This window comes from Cyanistes caeruleus, chromosome 24 (assembly GCF_971803275.1).
Source record: "Cyanistes caeruleus chromosome 24, bCyaCae1.hap1.1, whole genome shotgun sequence".
In the NCBI taxonomy this organism is placed as follows: domain Eukaryota; kingdom Metazoa; phylum Chordata; class Aves; order Passeriformes; family Paridae; genus Cyanistes; species Cyanistes caeruleus.
Window position 1 is genome coordinate 5,421,733 of NC_141724.1, and position 18,860 is coordinate 5,440,592.

The 18,860-nt window shown below is 48.6% G+C and overlaps 2 protein-coding genes across 3 annotated transcripts in view; one reads left to right on the top strand and one right to left on the bottom strand.

Annotated features, from left to right (window-relative positions):
• LOC111939794 (uncharacterized) lies at positions 1 to 7,099 on the bottom strand. The gene is made up of 3 exons (XM_086862072.1): positions 6,914 to 7,099; positions 5,927 to 6,062; positions 1 to 3,119 (listed from the first exon to the last, which is right to left on the bottom strand). Exon 3 carries the CDS (start codon positions 1,586 to 1,588, stop codon positions 80 to 82), a length of 1,509 nt encoding a protein of 502 aa, XP_086718198.1. The 5' UTR covers positions 1,589 to 3,119; positions 5,927 to 6,062; positions 6,914 to 7,099; the 3' UTR covers positions 1 to 79.
• Positions 7,050 to 18,860, top strand: part of KLHL12 (kelch like family member 12) — a 25,923-nt gene continuing 14,112 nt past the window's right edge. For both annotated transcript variants that reach the window (XM_086862071.1, XM_086862070.1), the window contains exons 1-5: positions 7,050 to 7,200; positions 7,456 to 7,653; positions 14,376 to 14,529; positions 15,309 to 15,526; positions 18,520 to 18,669. In XM_086862071.1, coding sequence (XP_086718197.1) covers positions 7,117 to 7,200; positions 7,456 to 7,653; positions 14,376 to 14,529; positions 15,309 to 15,526; positions 18,520 to 18,669 — 804 coding nt within the window. In that variant the 5' untranslated portion in view covers positions 7,050 to 7,116. The remainder of the gene's footprint in view (positions 7,201 to 7,455; positions 7,654 to 14,375; positions 14,530 to 15,308; positions 15,527 to 18,519; positions 18,670 to 18,860) is intronic.

Consider the following 18,860-nt stretch of genomic DNA (forward strand, 5'->3'; position numbering starts at 1 on the left):
AGGGACTCTGGACAAGGATCTGGAGTAGTAGGACAAGGGGGAATGGTTTCCCACTGCTAGAGGGCAGATTAGGCACAGGTTAGATGGGATATTGGGAAGAAATTCTTGGCTGTGAGTGTGATGAGTCTCTGGCACAGGTGCCCAGAGCAGCTGTGGCTGTCCCTGGATCCCTGGAAGTGCCCAAGGCGAGGCTGGACAGGCCAGCCTTTAAGGTCCATCCCGACTCAAAGCTTTCTGTGCTTCTGTAACACTCAAATATTGCCCTGGTGAGCAGAGATGGACCCTTCTCTCCTGCCTGCGGTGTCAGAAGAAATCCCAGGGCTGTGTCCAGCCATGCCACAAACACCCGCACACCCGCGGAGCTCCTGGAGCTCTCCCAGAGCTGGCGCCGGCAGGAGCCGCTCCCGGGCGGGCTCGGAGCATCCCTGCCCTCGTGCGGTGTGCGGGCATCGCTGCAGCTCCGGCCCACAGACAGACAGACACACAGACACACGGACAGACAGACAGACACACACACACACACACACAGACACACACACAGACACACGGACACACAGACAGACAGACAGACAGACACACGGACACAGACACACACGCAGACACACACACACAGACACACACAGACACACACAGACACACACACACACACAGACACACACACAGACACACACACACAGACACACACACACACAGACACACACACACAGACACACACACACAGACACACACACACACACAGACACACACACACACACACAGACACACACACACACAGACACAGACACACACAGACACACACAGACACACACACACACACACACAGACACACACACACAGACACACACACACACACACACACACAGACACACACACACACACACACAGACACACACAGACACACACACACACACACAGACACACACACACACACACACACACACAGACACACACACAGACACACACACACACAGTGCACACACACACACACACACAGACACACACAGACACACACACACAGACACACACACACACAGACACAGACACACACACACACACACACACACACACACACAGACACACACACACACACAGACACACACACACACACACACAGACACACACACACAGACACACACACAGACACACACACACACAGACACACACACAGTGCACACACACACACAGAGACACACACACACAGACACACACACAGACACACACACACACAGACACACACACAGTGCACACACACACACAGAGACACACACACACAGACACACGGACACACACAGACACACACACACACACACACACACACACAGACACACACACAGACACACACACACAGACAGACACACACAGACACACACACAGACACACACACACACAGTGCACACACACACACACACACAGAGACACACACACACACACACACACAGACACACACACACAGAGACACACACACACACACACACACACACACACACACACACAGGCACTGGCACAGCCCCACAGGTCCCCACATCCAGGACAAGGGGCTCTGCTGTTCACACACACTCACAGATTGTGCCTGACAGGTCCCATCCATGTGACTGATGCACCCCAACCCCCCAGCAGACACACGGATTTGAAACTGAGTTTGTCACAGGAGGTTTTTACAGCACTTCCCAGACCACCCTTGGGAGACTTCTCTTACAATATTCCTGAAGACATCCCCCAATTCCAGAGCCTTGATATCCCAAGGTTATGGGATTGACTTTAAATTGACTCAAAGCTCTCACCTAAAGGACAGAACAATTTGAAAAATTATCCAAAGTCCCAGCCCAGGAACCAAACATTCTGTGAGTCCTGTGAAAGATGGAAAAATTCTGAACTACAGACACAGCACACCAGAAAGCACAGCCAAAGGCAGCTATGAAAATACATAGATCTAAGGCCCCAGCAAAGAAATTTATCTGACATCTCAGAGATCCTATTGAAGAGATATTTAGAAAATGTCCTCAGGGTATCACTGATGAAACAATTGTGAAAATCATCAAGGCAATTTAAAGCTGACCTAGAGTCAAAACCATATGGATTTACTGGGAACATGTTGGTGATTCTAAAGTTGCCCCAATAAGATCACATAAAAGCCATTTTGGAAGTGATCTGCAATGTCAAAGCATGGCAATAAACACCTCATTAAAAGGACCATTAAAAAAAAAAACAACCAAAAAATCCCACAAAGTATCCAGTATTAAAAATCTTTTGTGTGATATTTGGAAGTATTCTCGTGAGGGCCTTTTGAAGGGATTTGTACAATGATCCCTCCATTTTTTATGGTTATGTTTACAATGGCTCCTCTGTGGGAATTTGGGCTTACTCTTGATAGCTCCTTGGCAGTATTTTTGGTCTCCTCAGTGTGTTTTCACAATAGCTCCATGGTGGAGGTAGGGTATTTTTACAAGAGGCATTTCTTAGATTTTTTGGAGACAGTTTACATAATGCTTATGTAACGGTGTCTTTGGGAAGGATCAGAGATGGGGTTTAAAGGTCAGAGTGATGTTGTATTTATGAGTGTTTTCCCTGTAAAGTCACATTCACTGGACCCACTACATGCCATGAAGAGCAAAGTGGAGACAACCACAGTCACTCTGACCTCAGGGAAAGGTAGAACAGCAAGACTGTGGACAGCTGAAGATGACACTACCCTGCAATTCATGGGAGGAGAAAACTGCCACAAGTATTTCCATCCATGACTGCAACAATTCCAAACAGATCACCTGAGATCACCAACCCGGTCTGGTTTCCTCTTTCACCATCCCCTGACAGTGAGCATGAGTTTCTCACACAGGGATGCAGCTGACTTGCTCCACAGTGCAGCCAGACTGAAAACCACCACGTAAAAAGCGAGGGATCAAAGAGTCTGGCTTCTTCCATGATCACAGCCACAACAGTCTTGCCCATCCCAAACTGGTAAACCACTGCTGAGAAAGAATTTGGAGCTCCCTGCTGCTGCTCAGACTTGAAGGAGAGCTTGGGTGCATACTGGCCTGTTTTTCCAAGAATATCAGTTTCTCTGATATAAGAAATCAGCTGTTCCTTCTTTTCAGCTGAAGAAGATCCATTGGGTAGCTGGACTGGAAGAGAATAAAAACATTTCTTAACCGAAGGCTTGCAACAGGAGCTGAAATGTAGTAACTGAATTTTTCTCCTGGAAACTGCAGCACAGGAATTGAGAACAGACTCAGGCTCCTCAGATGAGCAGCTCCATGCAGGAGCTGAAGCCAGAACACTTGGCAGCATCCTTTGAGTGCCTCTGGCTGGTAAAGGATTATCCTCCAGAGGATGAATGTTCTCAAGAGGATATTCTCAAATCCGGTGGTGGCTTTTGTTAGCTTTGACATAAGAGACTTACAGTCAATCCAATTCCAACATTTCTCCCTCTGACTTCCCCAAACCATCCTTCTCCCACAGCACCACAATTTTCATGCCCTGCAAGCACTAAGAATGTGCCTAATGTGGGACCAAAGAGATGAAAGTTCTGGGAAAAAAGGAAATTTCTAATAACAGAAAATATTTTCTCTGTGAATGAACAATAAAACACATCAGTCTTGTGTCTAGAAGCACATGAGCCTCCAAAACACTTTTTATAACTGAAGTATTTCAAATAAATCTTTTTTTTCATCAGTCAGAAACGTTTGTAATGGTCCTGCCTGTACTCAGGCTAAAGCTCTCCTTGCTATGTCATGGGCACATCTGGTTTGTGTCTGCAGAGTTCTTGCACACTTCCACTCCTCAAACACCACAGTGCAGTCCCTGAGTCACACAGGCTCTGTGAGCTCCTGAAGGTGTGAAGGCAAACAGGGCTGGCCTGGCTTTGTCCTCTCTGGTTTGGATGCAGGCTCAATTCTTCCAAAATCCTTCTATCTGTTCCCTGAAATCCTTGTTTTTCTCCCTATGGCAGAGTTATGCTCATCCAAGCCATATCAACCACTTTCCAAAGTGCATAGTTGTGGAAGAACAACCCTTCCACCTTGGTTTGGAAGACAGGTGTCTGTTAGGGAGGGCAGGAGCCACCCTTGGAATGAAAAATGTAAACCCCTCCCTCTGAATTATTATCATTTTGAAATCAAGGGGCTCTCAGGCAGAGATCTGGGGATAACAATAACAGTTCTTTCCTAGTGTGTATAACGAGGCACACAAACAACAATAACTACAGCACTAACACCAAAACAGAACCAGGGACCCCGTGACAGCTTTCTCAGTGAGACAGGAAGGGATGGAGGAGAGGCTTTGCTTCACAAACCCCTGGGGCAGTGCTGGTGCTCCTGCAGGGCTCCGAGGAACACTCAGCTGGAACAGCAGGGATGAGCTGAGATCCCGGCCCGGTGCCTGAGGTGGATCAGCAGCTCCCTGGCTCTGTCACGTCCCGGCAGGACAGGGGGGGTGAGGCCCACAGACCAGGAAGGAGAAGCAGCAGCTCTGTCTGGGTGATGGTGAATTCCTTTCCCCAAGCAACACCAGCTCCGAGTGTGTGCTGCTCTGAAGCCAAAGAGCCCCAGCAGCTGCCCCTGCCCTCCCTTTTACCTGCCTCCCTTCTCCCCGGGCCAGCCAAACTCTGCATTCTCAAACACCCAGTAAGTACCAGCAGTCAGGTGTCCCCTGTCCCCCAACTAACGGGGAAAATTCTATAGGTGAGAAGGAACAAAAGGAAGGACACCTAACCCTCAACACCTTCCCAGGTTACTCTGCTGAGCAATGACAAATCTGAGGACTGTTGATAGTTTTAATTTCTCTATTTTAATTCCTTTTTCCTATTTTAAAAATACTTACTAAAAAGGATAAAAACTGTATGAAGAACATTAGAGAGCAACACAATATATGTCACCATTCAAATAAGAACATGTACCTAATTCATAAACATACAGTAAATTGTGTTGTACTTTTCTTCCTTTGAGATATAAATTTTAATTTCAATATGAAATTTTTACTGTGGCTGTCCTAAATTTTCCCCAGATTTTTTTTTTTTTTTGAAAAAAAATGATAGAATTATAGATAGAACATCTAAGCTGGAAAGGACACACAAGGATCAACACACAGGTCCAACTCCTGCCCCACAAGGAGACCACAACAATCCCACCCTGTGCACCCCTAGAGCCTTGTCCAAACACTCCTGGAGCTCTGGCAGCCTCGGGGCTGTGCCCATTCCCTGGGGAGCCTGGGCAGTGCCAGCACCCTCAGGGGGAAGAACCTTTCCCTGATCTCCAGCCTGAGCCTGCCCTGGCACAGCTCCAGCCCTTCCCTGGGTGCTGTCCCTGCTCACAGAGAGCAGAGATCAGAGCTGCCCCTCATGAGGAGCTGCAGCCCCCAGTGGGGTCTGACCTCAGGCTCCAGGGTGAACAGACCTCAGCCACTCCTCCTGTGGTCCATCCAGACCCTTCCCTATTTCCATGTCCCATCTTTGGACACTCCAATAGCTTCAGATCCTTCTTATACTGAGGTGCCCAAAACTGCCCCCTGGACTTGAGGTGAGGCTGTACCCATGCAGGTGGTGGGGGAGCCACCACTTGTTCCAAACAGGCCTTTGATATCCCCAGGGATTTCATCTGTAGCCTCAGAAAATCAGCACCAGGTGGATACAGAGGCCACCTGTTGGGAAATGAGGAGCACAGAGAGCACTTAGCAGGCATATGCTGCCTCTTTCCTCCGTTCTTCCAGGCTGTATCTCTCATGCACTGAGTCTGCTTTGACACTCTGGTCACACATCTCTCCTGACTTTAAGCTCCCAGAGGACCAGATGATGATGCAGTCAGACACACATACTGGTACCTGCCCCCAGCACAGTAACTTCTGCTTGAGTTGGAGCTAGAGAACGAGGTGCTGCCAACTTTAAAATCCCCTCTGGCAGAGTATCTGCCAGCTCTGAAGGCAATGGTAAACTGACCTCCTTGTCAAACATTGAATTCTCATCTCCAGCTGCTGGATCTTGACAATCATTTGCTTCTTTAGCATGGCCGAGGTCAAACGAGCACTCCAATCTCTCATTCCATGTACAGCCTCCAAACAGACTGACCCGGGTTCTTGGAAAAAGAAGTTTATGAATTAAAGATCAGCCTTCAGGCCAGGATAATATCACAACCTCGATGTACAGATTCCTTAAGCCATACTCTTTTCTACATTTAGCTGGGAATTTATCTCAGGTTGCTGACAATGACTCTATACCTGACTGTATGGATGGATTCAGGTTTTAAAATTCATCCCCCAGGCAGGATTGGAAACAAGCTCAAGGGCAGGAGGGGAGCGGAGGCGGCTCAGGGCTGTCAGCTGGAGGCGATCTGCCGGAGATGTTGAGTTGTGCATGTGTGGGAAGAGCTCAAAAATAGTATTCATTTAAAAATTCTGGGATCTAAAGCAGGCTCACAGCTTGGCTCCTGCAGCCCTGGCAAAGCCAGTTCCAGGGGTTCAGCCGGCAGGACCCACACCAGAGGAGGGGAGGCCTGTGGCCAGCACCCTGTGAGAGCTCTGCTTCCAGAGCACTGCAGCAGGGAACCGAGAACCATGGAACCACAGCATCATTAAGGTCGAAAAAGCCCTCTGAGATCACTGAGTCCCACCACTCCCCCAGCATTGCCATATGAAACCATGTCCCCAGGTGCCATAATCCACACATATTTTGAACACGTTCAGGAATGGTGATTCCACTACTCCATGCCCACTGCTCTGGGCAGCTGTGCCAGGGTCTGACCACCTCTTCAGGGAAGAAATATTCCCCAGTACCCAACCTGAACCTCCTGCGGCCCAGCTTGAGGCCGTCCTTGTCCTGTCCCTGTTCCTTGGGTGCAAAGCCCGACCCCCCTCGACTGCTCCCTCCTGTCAGAGGAGAGCCACAAGGTCCCCCCAAGCCTCCTTTTCTCCAGGCTGAGCCCTTTACCGGCTCCCTCAGCCGCTCCCGGTGCTCCAGACCCTTTCCCGGCTCCCTCAGACGCTCCCGGTGCTCCGGACCCCTCCCGGCCCCTCAGGGTTCCCGCCCCGCGGGGCGCGCGGAGCCGCTGGGGGGCGCTGTGGGACCCGCCCCAGGCTCGTTGCTCGGCAACCGCCCGGCACCCAGGGGCGGGGCGCTGTGCGTGCGGCGCGATGACGCAATCAGAACGCGCGGCGCGGGGAGAGGGAAGGGCGGGGGGAGGCGAGGTGTGCGGGCCGGGACCTCTCCCCGCGGCGGTGAGTGCGGCCGGGCCGGGCAGCCCCGGGCGGGGCGGGGCGGGGCCGGGCGGGGCAGGGCCGGGCCGGGCTGGGCTGGGCCGGGCCGGGCTGGCGGCCCTGGGCTGGTGTCTCCGGGGCGGCCGCGCCGCGGGGTCGTGGTGGGCGGGGGCGGCGGGCGGGGCGGGCGCTGAGGGCGGGCGGGGCGGCGCGGCGGCAGCGCCCCCTGTCGGCGGCGGGCGCCGTGCCATGTGGCCGTGCTGGCTGTGCCCGCAGGTGCCGCGCGCCATGGCCCCCCCCAAGGACATCATGACCAACTCCCACGCCAAGTCCATCCTCAACGCCATGAATGCCCTGCGTAAGAGCAACACGCTCTGCGACGTCACCCTCCGCGTGGAGCACAAGGACTTCCCGGCCCACCGCATCGTCCTGGCCGCCTGCAGCGACTACTTCTGCGCCATGTTCACCAGCGAGGTCGGTGCTGCCGCCGGCCCTGGGTGCTTCGTGGGTGGAGGAGGCAGGGCTGCCCAGTGCTTGGGCTGTTCTCTGTTGACCTGCTCAGCAGCTGGGCCAGGATTCCCCCGTGGGGGCTCAGGATCCCCTTGTGGTGATCCTGGAGTCCACTGGATACTCCCCGTGGTTGTTCAGAATGCCCCTGTTGTGCTTCTTGATCCCTTCATGGTGGCTGTGGGTGCCTCGGGAACACCCATGGTGGCTCTGGATTTCTCTGTGGGCTCGAGGTCCAGCTATGGTGGCCCCGGGTCTCTCTGAATCCCCCCATGCTGGCCCTGGAGCCCTCTGGATTCTGTCCTGGTGGCCCTGGAGCTCTTCGAGCTGATTCTGTGTCCTCTTATGGTGGCCCCAGAGCCATTTATGGTGACCTAGTGGGGAGTTAAGAGGTTTTGGTGGGGACTGTGGCCTTGATTCATGGTCTGCTGTGACCACCTTGTGCCCAGTGAGCTCCCAGGCTGAGCTGCCAAGCCGGAGAGTTCTGATACATTTCCTTATTTTTCTAGTGGTGATTTGTGGTTTCTGTGGTTCCGGGCATCTTTCCTGCCCTGGTGCCAAGCTGTGGAAGCTGTGCTGGGGAGTCTGGGCAACCTTTTCTGTGCAGGGGAGGGTGTTTGATGTGTGTTCTGGCCTCCCCTTGGCACTGGCTGAGAGCTGAGCTGTGCTGCTCTCCTGCCACGGGGGTGTCACTGGGGCTGGGGTGGCTCTGAGCACCAGGTGCTGCGCTCAGCACATCTCACCTGTGAGCACCTTGGCTCTCAGCCCTTCCTGTGAGACTTGCAGTACCTGTGTGCAGTTTCCCTGAGTCACTGACAGGCACTGCTTCAGCTAGAGCTAGCACTCACTGTTAAACGTCACATGCTTTGCCTGGCCTTGTCTTTATAAGTTTGAGTCAATCTTTGCAGCTTTATCTTATGGAAGATGTTTTCCTTATCCTACCACCTTCCCCATTAGCATGGAGAAACACTGTTAAGTAGCTCACAGGTCCTAGAGCCCTCCCTGCTAGCCCAGGAGTCATTGCAGCAGACAATGATATTTTTCTTTGTTTTACCCAGGCATGAAGGCTGTGGCAGAGCTGTGTGCCCACTGCTGTCAGTGCTGTCGGGGCAGCAGGTGTCTCAGTTTTCACAGTCCTATGCAAAGAAACCAAAATGATGCATGTGTGGCCTGATCACAGATCAATATCTTTTTTTGTCCATATCTTCATGAAATTTGTAAATTCATCAGGTTTGTGCTCTTTCTCTGCATAAAGGAAATGCAATGAAATGAAGAAGACACACAAAGCAAATTCAATCCCTGGAGGCTGAAGTTCTCTGTTTTCCAGTAGCTCTAGGTGCTCAGCAGTACAGCAGAGTATCTCTGCTTCCCTGGGTTTGCCTCCACAATCCTCTTAGTGCTTCTGACTTCTGGACTTTGTCTAGGCAGTGTGCAGAGATCCAATCACTCCCTGTGCTCCAGAACATTCTTTGTGGCTGCTAACAAAGGCTGGGTGTTGGTGTGCTTTGGGTCTGAGCTGAGATGTCTCTCCTTGCTTTGTTACACTCACGTTAACTGTAATATCATAGTGACATTCATTCAGACATGTAAATCTTCCTAAGAAATGAAAATTTTCCTGGGCAAACACCTGTGCTCAGTGGGCAGAATTGCTTGTTCTCTCATGCTTCCACACTGCCCCTGCTTTAAGGGTTTTTTTTTCTTTTGTTTAGTTTGTGTTTCTTCCAAACTTGCTTCTTTGTTATGGAAACCCTAAAGTGACCAACCTGCCAAGGGGCACACAATTACAGAGTGTTTGTGGGAGAGCTTCCTTCCAGGAAGGGAAGCCTCAGAGTGGACTTGTTTCCTGTGTGTGTCAGCAACAAGTGTGTCGAGGCCTGTGATGGGACAGTGCTTGGACAATCTCCAGGCACTTGTGGGTGCAGAGTTTGGCCAGGCTGGGACGCCAGGGAGCTTAGATTGTGTGTGGTGTCATGGACTGACACACCCTGCCAGGGCTTCTTTGGCGCTCCATCGCTTTCCTCCTGGGGAAATGGGGCCTGGGGACTGCTTGGCATCTCTGATGTGCCAGGCTGGACTGCACGAGGCTTTGCTCAGAATTGATCTTGGGGTTATGCCTTGGCATTCCTAGCCTTTTATCCTGGGGTTATGCCACAGTATTCCTGGTGTCACATCTGTGCATGGCCAGACTGACACTGAGACTGTCAGCAGATACTGTTGTCATAAAAAAACTGCCTTTGCCTCTCTGTGTCTCAAGTTTCCTTCCTCCTCTCACTTCTGATTTTTAACATTTTAAAACATTCTCAATCTAGCTTAGTATTAATTTCTTCCCATTTTCTGTTCATGTTTTATGGAATGAGGAGAAGCCACTGATCACCTGATGAACCCCAGGCTTTTTACAACATTTTGCCCCTGTGCTGAGTAGTGCAGGAAAACTGAAACACCATCAGTTTTACCTACAGGGTTGTTCTTCATAGTGAAAATTGCAGAACAGTTTTATCTCCCCTGGATCTTGGTTGAGCACTGGTATTTGTCTTTGTTTGGCCAAGTTAACATAACTTGGGATCTTTTAAGAGCTGATCACTGGCTCCACCTCAGAAAGAAACTGTTCTGTCTTCTCTTGAAGGTTATATTCTAGAAATTGAAGGGTTCTTTCCCACCAGAACAGAGAAATACTATTCTGAAAGTAAACAACTGGTGTTTCCTGGTTCTTACATGGTCAACTTCCCTGCACCATAATTGCTCTCCAGGGTATAGTGAGCCACACATTAGCACTGTCATGCCAGCATTTCTCTTCCCCTGTGAGAAGAAATTGGGGATTATTCCAGTGTACTTTTGTGTATCTGCATTAGTAAAGACAAAAACAAGAAGTAGCCTTGGGCAAGAAAGGAGTTGCAAAATTTTAGACCCATTCTCCTGCATAATTGTTGTGGTTTAGCCCCAGGCAGCAGCCAAGCCCCTCAGAGCCCTGTCTTGCTCCCCCACCAGCAGGATCAGGGAGAGAGTCAGAAGGGTAAAAGGGAAAATCTGTGGGTTGAGATAAAAACAGTTTAATATGGAAAGCAAAAAAACACACATGCAAACAAAGCAAAACCAGGAATTCACTCCATTTCCCACGGACAGGCAGGTGTTCAGCCATCCCACAGATAACAGGGTTCCATGGCACGCAACAGTGACTTGAGAAGACAAACACCATCACTCCAAACATCCCTCCCCCTCCTTCCTTCTGCCCCCCACTTTACATTCTGAGGGTGATGTGGTATGGTCTGCAACATGCCTTTGATCACTTTGTGTCATCTGTCCCAGCTGTGTCTCCTCCCAGCTTCCCGTGCACCCCCAGCCCCCTCGCCAGCCTGGCACTATGAAAAGCAGAAAAGGCCTTGGCTGTGTGTGACCACTGCTCAGCAATAACAAAAACATCTCCATTATCGTCCCTACATTCAGCACAAATCCAAAATACAGCCCCGTGCCAGCCACTGGGAAGGAAATTAACTCTGCCCCAGCTAAACCCAGCACAATGATTATGGATGGAATGGAAGAAGCAACATTGTGTTTCACAAAAGAGCTGTAACCTGCAGCCCCTGCCTTAAGGCTTTCAGCAGCTTGGACATCTTGAGGTAAAACTCCTGAGGCCTCAAAGTGACTCTCCTTAGTTGTTTTTCTGGATGCTGCAGTTGATTTTGGGATCTATACTGCTGCACGCTTCCTATGATGTTAGAAATGTGCTTGTATAAGGGTGTATCAATCCCTGGCTACTTTACTTCCTGGGAGAGTGAGCAGAGCTCTGATATTAAACAAAAAAATGGGAAACCGATCTGAAATTCTGACAGCAGACATTCTGTGTGATGCCACAGAACAACCTTGAAAGTGAGCAGTGAACACCTTGGAGAGGACAGCTGCCTGGCCTGCGTGTTGGTTGGCATTCTGTGAGCATCATCTTGCATTCTGAGTCCAAGTATGTGGCTGAGAGATGAACAAGAGTCAGTCTGTGTCCCAGCAGCCCAGCCTGAGCACTGCAGGCAGTTCTCTAATGCTGCACACATAGGCTGGAGCTCAGCTCAGCGTCCTCATGAGTCTGAAAGGCTGAGAAGAATTAGGATTCTTGAGTCTGGACAAGGTTCTAGGGTGGCCTTCCAGTATCTGAAGGGAACCAACCAGAAAGATGTTGAGAGACTGTTTTCATTGGGATTACAGGAGAAGGGGGAATGGCTTCAAACTGACAGAGAGAGTCCACAGGAGGTCCCTTCCAACCAAGACCATTCCATGATTCTGTGTTCAGAACCAAGTTGTCTTGATTCTGTCACTGAGATCCTTCTCTAAGGTATGATGTTAGGATCCCAATTCTGCATCACACACATTAGGTGAAGTTACATGAAATCCTTCCTTCCTTCTAGGCATTCTTAGCATGTGAGTAAACTGAGCAAAATAACAACTGAGTAGTGGAGTGTAGCAGAAATACAAGGGAAGCAGGAAGTAATCATCTCTATGGTATTAGCATTATCCTCATGGTTTGTGTTGTGGTCAGCAATATAAAGAGAGTATGTGTGTGGCTGGTTGATTGTGGGTCAGGAGCTTCTTTATCAGCTCCAGGCTGAGGTCAATAGAAGTTTGTAACATCTTTTATACTAAATGTGTATGGTTTATGTCTCCATTTGCTTATTGGAATCATCTGAATGTCTTGTCTGATCAGTTCTGAACTTTGGTTCATCTGTGTCCTTTGTGGTACAAACAGCTTAGTCTTGTTTCAGGAATGTTTTGTCTGGCCCAAGGCAGGAACTGGTTTTAGCTGCTGAATGCAATGCCTGGTCTGTCACACAGCAGGTCAAACAAGGTAATTTGCTGCTCCTTCCTGACTTTGGAAGCCATAAAGTTTGTTCACTGAGTCAACAGATTTGAAAGTCCTCTTGCCTCAAATTCCTTCGAGGGTCACCATTACCTCCTGTACTTCTCTACTGCAAATGTATCTCTGCATCATAGGCAGGGCTCAGTCCCAGCGGACATCTCTGCTGTGTCATGGAGTGCCTCTGCAGGAGTAGCTTCCACTGCTCTTATTTTCTGTATTCTGTATCACCTTTTCCCCAGCTGTAGCAGATTTGAAGTTCAGTGGTGGTGTTTTGGCCATACTTTCTGCTCCCTGAGCCTCTGCCCAACTGGCTGTACCCACTTTGGGCTCATTTTTGGAAAGAGAAGCCATGGGCTTTCAGCTGCATTGTGCTTGCGCTGGTGCTGACTATTCCAGAAGTCAGGGGCTGGTTTTGTAGCATGCCACAGGAAGATTATTATCTCTTGAGGTGCAGCCATGCTGCTGAGCTGGCAGCAATGTGCAGGGTGTGATTGGTGAGCCCACCAGCCAGTCCATTGGTCAAGAATCATTGAGTGCTCTGCCAGCAGCTCTGTGCTGGAGGCACTGAACCATAAAACTGATGCTTTGTGAAATGTAATCTGTTTTGTGCAAATTTGATGGATTCACAGTATTTGCTATTCCCAAAGATTGACCACTGAGAGGATAATGTTCCTTGGAAAAAAATAATTATTCCAAAATTAATCATAGAGGTGATAAAATAGTCAGAGGACAAAGTCTGGATTGTGTAAGTGCCATCATTGCACAAACTATCATTTTACTTAATTTCATTTTAGGAATGAAGTTCACCATAAGCTTGAAGAATGAATCAGGAAACTGACAGGTTGAGAAAGCTTTTTCTTTGGCTTGGTTTTAAAGGGGAGTGGTGAAGATGTCCAGGTGCTGGAAAGGAAAATTACTTCTCAGTAGAATTGACTTGTTCAGGTTTAGGGCTGGACATGCCCAGCTCAGGCAGAAGGATGTCATCCTAGTAGGGGGCACAGAGATGGCAAGTTTCTGGGCCACAGAGACACTTGGCAGAACTCTCAAAATAAGGAAGAAATTGATAAAGTCAGCTCAGCAGCTGTGCTGAATTCAGCTCTGAATGCGTAGAAGGTAATTCCAACAGGGGCATGTCGTAACCACTGACTCCAGAAGTCCCCTGACCCAGAGGAAGAGAAGGGCTGAGCATGGGACTAATCAGCATAAGAAGCAAGGAAATTGTTCACCAGTAGGAGATAGAAGGCTAATCAATAAGAGAACTAGGTATCTTGTGCCAATAAACATTAATACCTTTGTTTGCTACAATGTATAAATAGTAAACAGTTTTGCCAGTCATGTGCTGGCTTTGGGGATTGGCCCCCAGCCCCTCTTCCTGTGCTGAACTGAAATGAATCAAATTCCTGCACTCTGGGTGTGGATTGGCCTCTTTTACACCCTGTTAAAGGGCCAACACTCAGGTGGGGACTCCATGGGAGCTGCAGCGTGTCACACACATCCAGCTCATGGAGGAATTACCTTGGAGTAAAGCTGGAGTACTGCATGGAGGAGTTTAGTTGTCTTGCACAGGTGACACATGTATTCTCTGCTGACTCAGATCTCAGCTCACAGGTTTTACTGTACAGTGTGACTGTCCTTTTGATCCATAAAGAACTTTATCATTTACTCATTCTGTAAGTGAATTCTGTAGGGAAATTCGCTCCTTCCCTATATCTTTTCAGTGAGCACCAGAATAGAAAGCAAGACCTCTGTTGAATTCTCTGACAGATCTTATTTTCAAACCTGCTGAGTGTTGTGGGCTTTCTGATCACATTAATGAAAAATAAAGCTGTGTCTCCCTTTTAATTTACAGCTCTCAGAGAAAGATAAACCCTGTGTGGATATCCAGGGCCTGACAGCCTCCACCATGGAAATCCTGCTGGACTTTGTATATACAGAAACTGTGCATGTGACAGTAGAAAACGTCCAAGAATTGCTGCCAGCAGCATGTCTGCTTCAGCTGAAAGGTAATTCAAGGATTAGCACAAATTGCATCATTGCTGCTATTTAGAGATTTGGTTTGTTTGACCCTATGTGCATGGAAGAGAGATGGGCAGAGGAATAATATTTATAGGTAGTTATATCAAACATCTTTTCTTGTGTGCTGTGGTAGATGTAGAGTACCTCATTGGTAGAGGAACGGATTTGGGTGCAAATCAAAATGGTAAAACAGGTTCCATTCTTTGGGCTACTGTACTTCTGCAGGAATATTCCCAAGAGGAATTGTGAGTTGTGTAGCACATAAATGTTACAGCTCAGTTACATTATTACAGTAAGCAATCCTGGATGTCATTTGAGCTGCCATCACAGTATGTCTGGGTCAGTAACAGACTGGTTGTTGTCTTTGTGGAGCTATCCTGGACAATTATCCCAAATCCCAGACAACTTACCCAAAAGTTATCATAGACCTAGAAATCTGGTGCTATATCTACTAGCAGACACATTAGTGGTTTATAATCCATGAAGCTGATTACAACTCACATTGGAGTCTTCCTAGTATCCAATTGATGTAATTTTTTCACTGGAATAGAACAGCCAGAGCTCAAACCAGCCCAAAACGTGGTCTGGCTGCTCCAAGTGTCTTCACAGTCCCCAAAGCAATACATGCATGTGTCTGTTTCTGTAATACTTGTTATCTGAATGGGATTTTTCTTATTACTTAGAACTTTCTTTCTTGAAGCCCTTGCCAAAGCAGTGGATTGATAGTAAGCATGCAGTGCTCATTCACCCCTCCAATTTTCCATAGGTGTGAAACAAGCTTGCTGTGAGTTTCTAGAAAGCCAGCTGGATCCATCAAATTGTTTGGGCATTCGGGATTTTGCTGAGACACACAATTGTGTGGATCTAATGCAAGCTGCAGAGGTCTTCAGCCAGAAACATTTTCCAGAGGTGGTTCAGCATGAAGAGTTTATCCTCTTAAATCAAGAAGAGGTTGAAAAGCTCATCAAGTGTGATGAAATTCAGGTAAAACCTGAAAAGTACCATTACTATGCAAAGCATTGAAGTAAAACTTTGAAACCAGTCAGTAATTAAACCATACTCCTGGCATGGACTCCTCACACCATTCCTGAACTTGAAGTTTAATTTTCAAGAACCCTCTATTTATATTTTTGCTAGCTTGTAATTTTATCAATACCATGTAACTTCTCTGTAAGAATTTGTTGTCACACAAGTGTTTCTTGCAAGTCAATGACAGTGAGTTAGTTCCCTTTGCAGTTATTGGCCCTTCATTCCCTCCTTTCCCTGGAGAAGATAAATTGTCTCAATGGCTGCATTTCAGAAATAGCCCCAAGCTTTAACTTCTGTTTGCAGCACAAGGAGCCCTGGGATGGTGCAGTGTGGTGTGACTCTGCAGGAAGTTGCAGGGAGATTTAGTTCTCTAAAGGTCAGCTTCTGGAGGATGTGCTATGTGACTGGAACATGTCAAATACATTTTTACAGCTTTTGTATGAATAAGTTGAACATTCCCTGGTAATGAGGAGAGAGCTTGATTATCTGTTGAGGTGGATTTTGTCAGGAGCTGATGTTCACTGCAGTTGAAAGGCTTGAAGCAACCACTGCTCAGAGGTGAGGGGAACAGGAATGCTTGGCAGTAAACCAGTGTATGGAATACCTTTGGTGGGATTCTTGGAAAGCCAGTACAGGGGTAGCCAGAGGAAAATTGTTGATGTATTCTTTGAAAGTGGTCTTCAGCCACGCCAAGATCCCCTTGTTAATGAGGCTGCTTGAGAAAGAGCATGTGAGCCAGTGGTGAAGGACCTGGCTCCAGCCGGGATCTGCAGAGGAGAAGGCTGTGTTTGGTGTTTGACAGGCTGTAGTTTTGTGCTGTGAGGGGCTGAGCTCCTGTGGGTTGTGATGATACTGAGAGCAGCTTCTGGGCTGGGAGGAAAATAATGAGGAGCTTCAGAATGACCCAGCCAAGCTTCTTGGATAATCTGCTTGGGAAAAGTGACATTTCTTGGGGATTGGAAGGGCTGGCTCAGATCTTGCAGCAGACAGTTTGTTGTACCTTAAGGATATGTGGTAGAATATGTAAATAGATCAAAGGAGGGGATTCTCACCCTCTTCTCTGTCCTTGTGAGACCTCACCTGGAGTGCTGTGTTCAGATCTGGGGTTCTCAGCACAAGAAACATGTGGACCTGTTAGAAAAGGTCCAGGGGAGGCCATGGAGATGCTCTGAGGGCTGGAGCCCCTCTGCTCTGGAGCCAGGCTGGGAGAGCTGAGGGTGTTCACCTGAAGATGAGACAGCTCCAAAGAGACCTTATAAAGGGGCTTATAAAAAAGAGGAAAAGTGACTTTTTAAGTGGGCGGAGAGTGATAGGACAAGGGGTAACAGTTTTAAATAGGAGAGATTTAGACTTGATGTTGGGAAGGAATTGTTCCCTGTGAGGGTGGGGAGTCCCTGGCACAGGGTGCCCAGAGCAGCTGTGGCTGCCCCATGTGTAAGTGCCCAAGGCCAGGCTGGATGGGGCTTGGAGCAGCCTGGTCTGGTGGAAGGTGTCCTGCCTATGGCAGGGGGTGGAATAAGATGGGCTTTAAAGTCCCTTCCAACCCAAACCAGTCTGGGATGAGGAGCAGATGTCTCTCCTCCTGTGCCAGCACAGAGGTGCTGTGTGGAACCAAGAGCATGGTGAGGGAACACCCTCAGAAAATCTCTGGGCTGCTCAAGAAGTGCAATGACAGGTCCCCACTGTGATCCTGCACTTAGTGTTACTCATCATTTATCAGAAAACATAAATGATCTAATGAACAGTAAAACTGTTAAATATATCTGAGGACATACAGTTCAGGAGGGAATAAATCAACACAGGATTATTGGATTTAAAGAGGAGGTGGGGAAATTGGAAACAATACAGTAGTCTGCTCTCCTTTTGTGAGCTCTAATTGTCCTTTCCCTGTAATTCCAAGAAAAAGAGGCCATTCCAAATTACATTGTAACAAATATAAAACAATGGCATAGAAGAATGCCTTACATAGTTAACCTCTATGGCTCCCTGCTTCAAAACATTCTGCCTGACAGCTTCAAACTGGACTTCACAGGGGACCAGTCATAGGCTGGTGGGAAAGCTCAGTCCTTTCATCACAGGCTCTTATTTTATCTTCATATTTAGTCTCAGTTAACAGACTTTGTGATAATAAATTCACATCTGATTTCCTTTTACATTGGATGATCTGATAGATGTGCAAAAAGAAAACAAACTCTAAGTATATAATAGAGATTTTCACCATTCTTTTGCTTTTGGTAATAGGAGGTGTCCCAAAGCACCTGTGGTTTTCTAACAGCATCAAATTTGGATGGTTTAGTCAGTGTAATCTCCAGAAGTGGTGTAAGCACCAACATGTCCTAGAGACAGAAATAAACTAGTGATAAAATAAAATAAACAGTAGAAATAAACAGTAATGTTCATGCCCTGGGATTCTCCACTCTGAAATCCTTTGTGGTTTTTAAAAGGTGGATTGAAATAAAAAGATACCTTAAATGTACCTGCTCTGGCTGGAGTGTCTGAGGAGCAGTGTGTGGGCACGGGGCTGCCAGGGCCTAAGCAGTTTGCTGTGCAAAGGAAACAGGATTCAAATCATCTCTTTGATAGCACTTGGAATTTTGCAGGATCACAGCTCCTGCTCCAGAAAATTGGGGGAGCTCTCCTCTGAGTTCCCACTGCTCAGTGGATGGCGCTCTCAGCTCCAGGCTCTGCTCCACAACACCTAACACTGCTCTGGGGCTTGGACTGCCCATTGTTGATCTCAGCTGCAGGGGAAAAAGCAAACTCAGGTTTAAGGAAAAGAAAATGAGGGAATTCACTGTGCTTATGGGGATTTCCCTAAGAGACACGTAGCTGACGTGTCCTGCGCCCTTGCTCGTGTGAAGCAGTGCAACAGCCTGGACGTTGTGTGCTCCATGGCAGCAGCTGCAGTGTCAGGCTGCCAGGTGATCAGGATGTGCCTCCTGTTGCAGGTGGACTCGGAGGAGCCGGTGTTTGAGGCGGTGATAAACTGGGTGAAACACTCCAAGAAGGAGCGAGAGGCGTCGCTGCCGGAGCTGCTGCAGTACGTGCGGATGCCGCTGCTCACCCCGCGCTACATCACGGACGTCATCGACACTGAGGTACGGCGCTCCCTGCCTGCTCCTGCTGGGCTCTGCTGGCCTGCAGAGCTCAGAGCTCTTTCTCTGCTGCCACTGTTTGATGGTGACACTGTGGAGCTGTCCCTGCTCAGCCGCAGTGCTGCTGTCACACTCAGCAGTGTTTGCTGTGCCAGCAGTCACGGCATCCCGCTCTGCAGCCGCAGGGTGCCCTC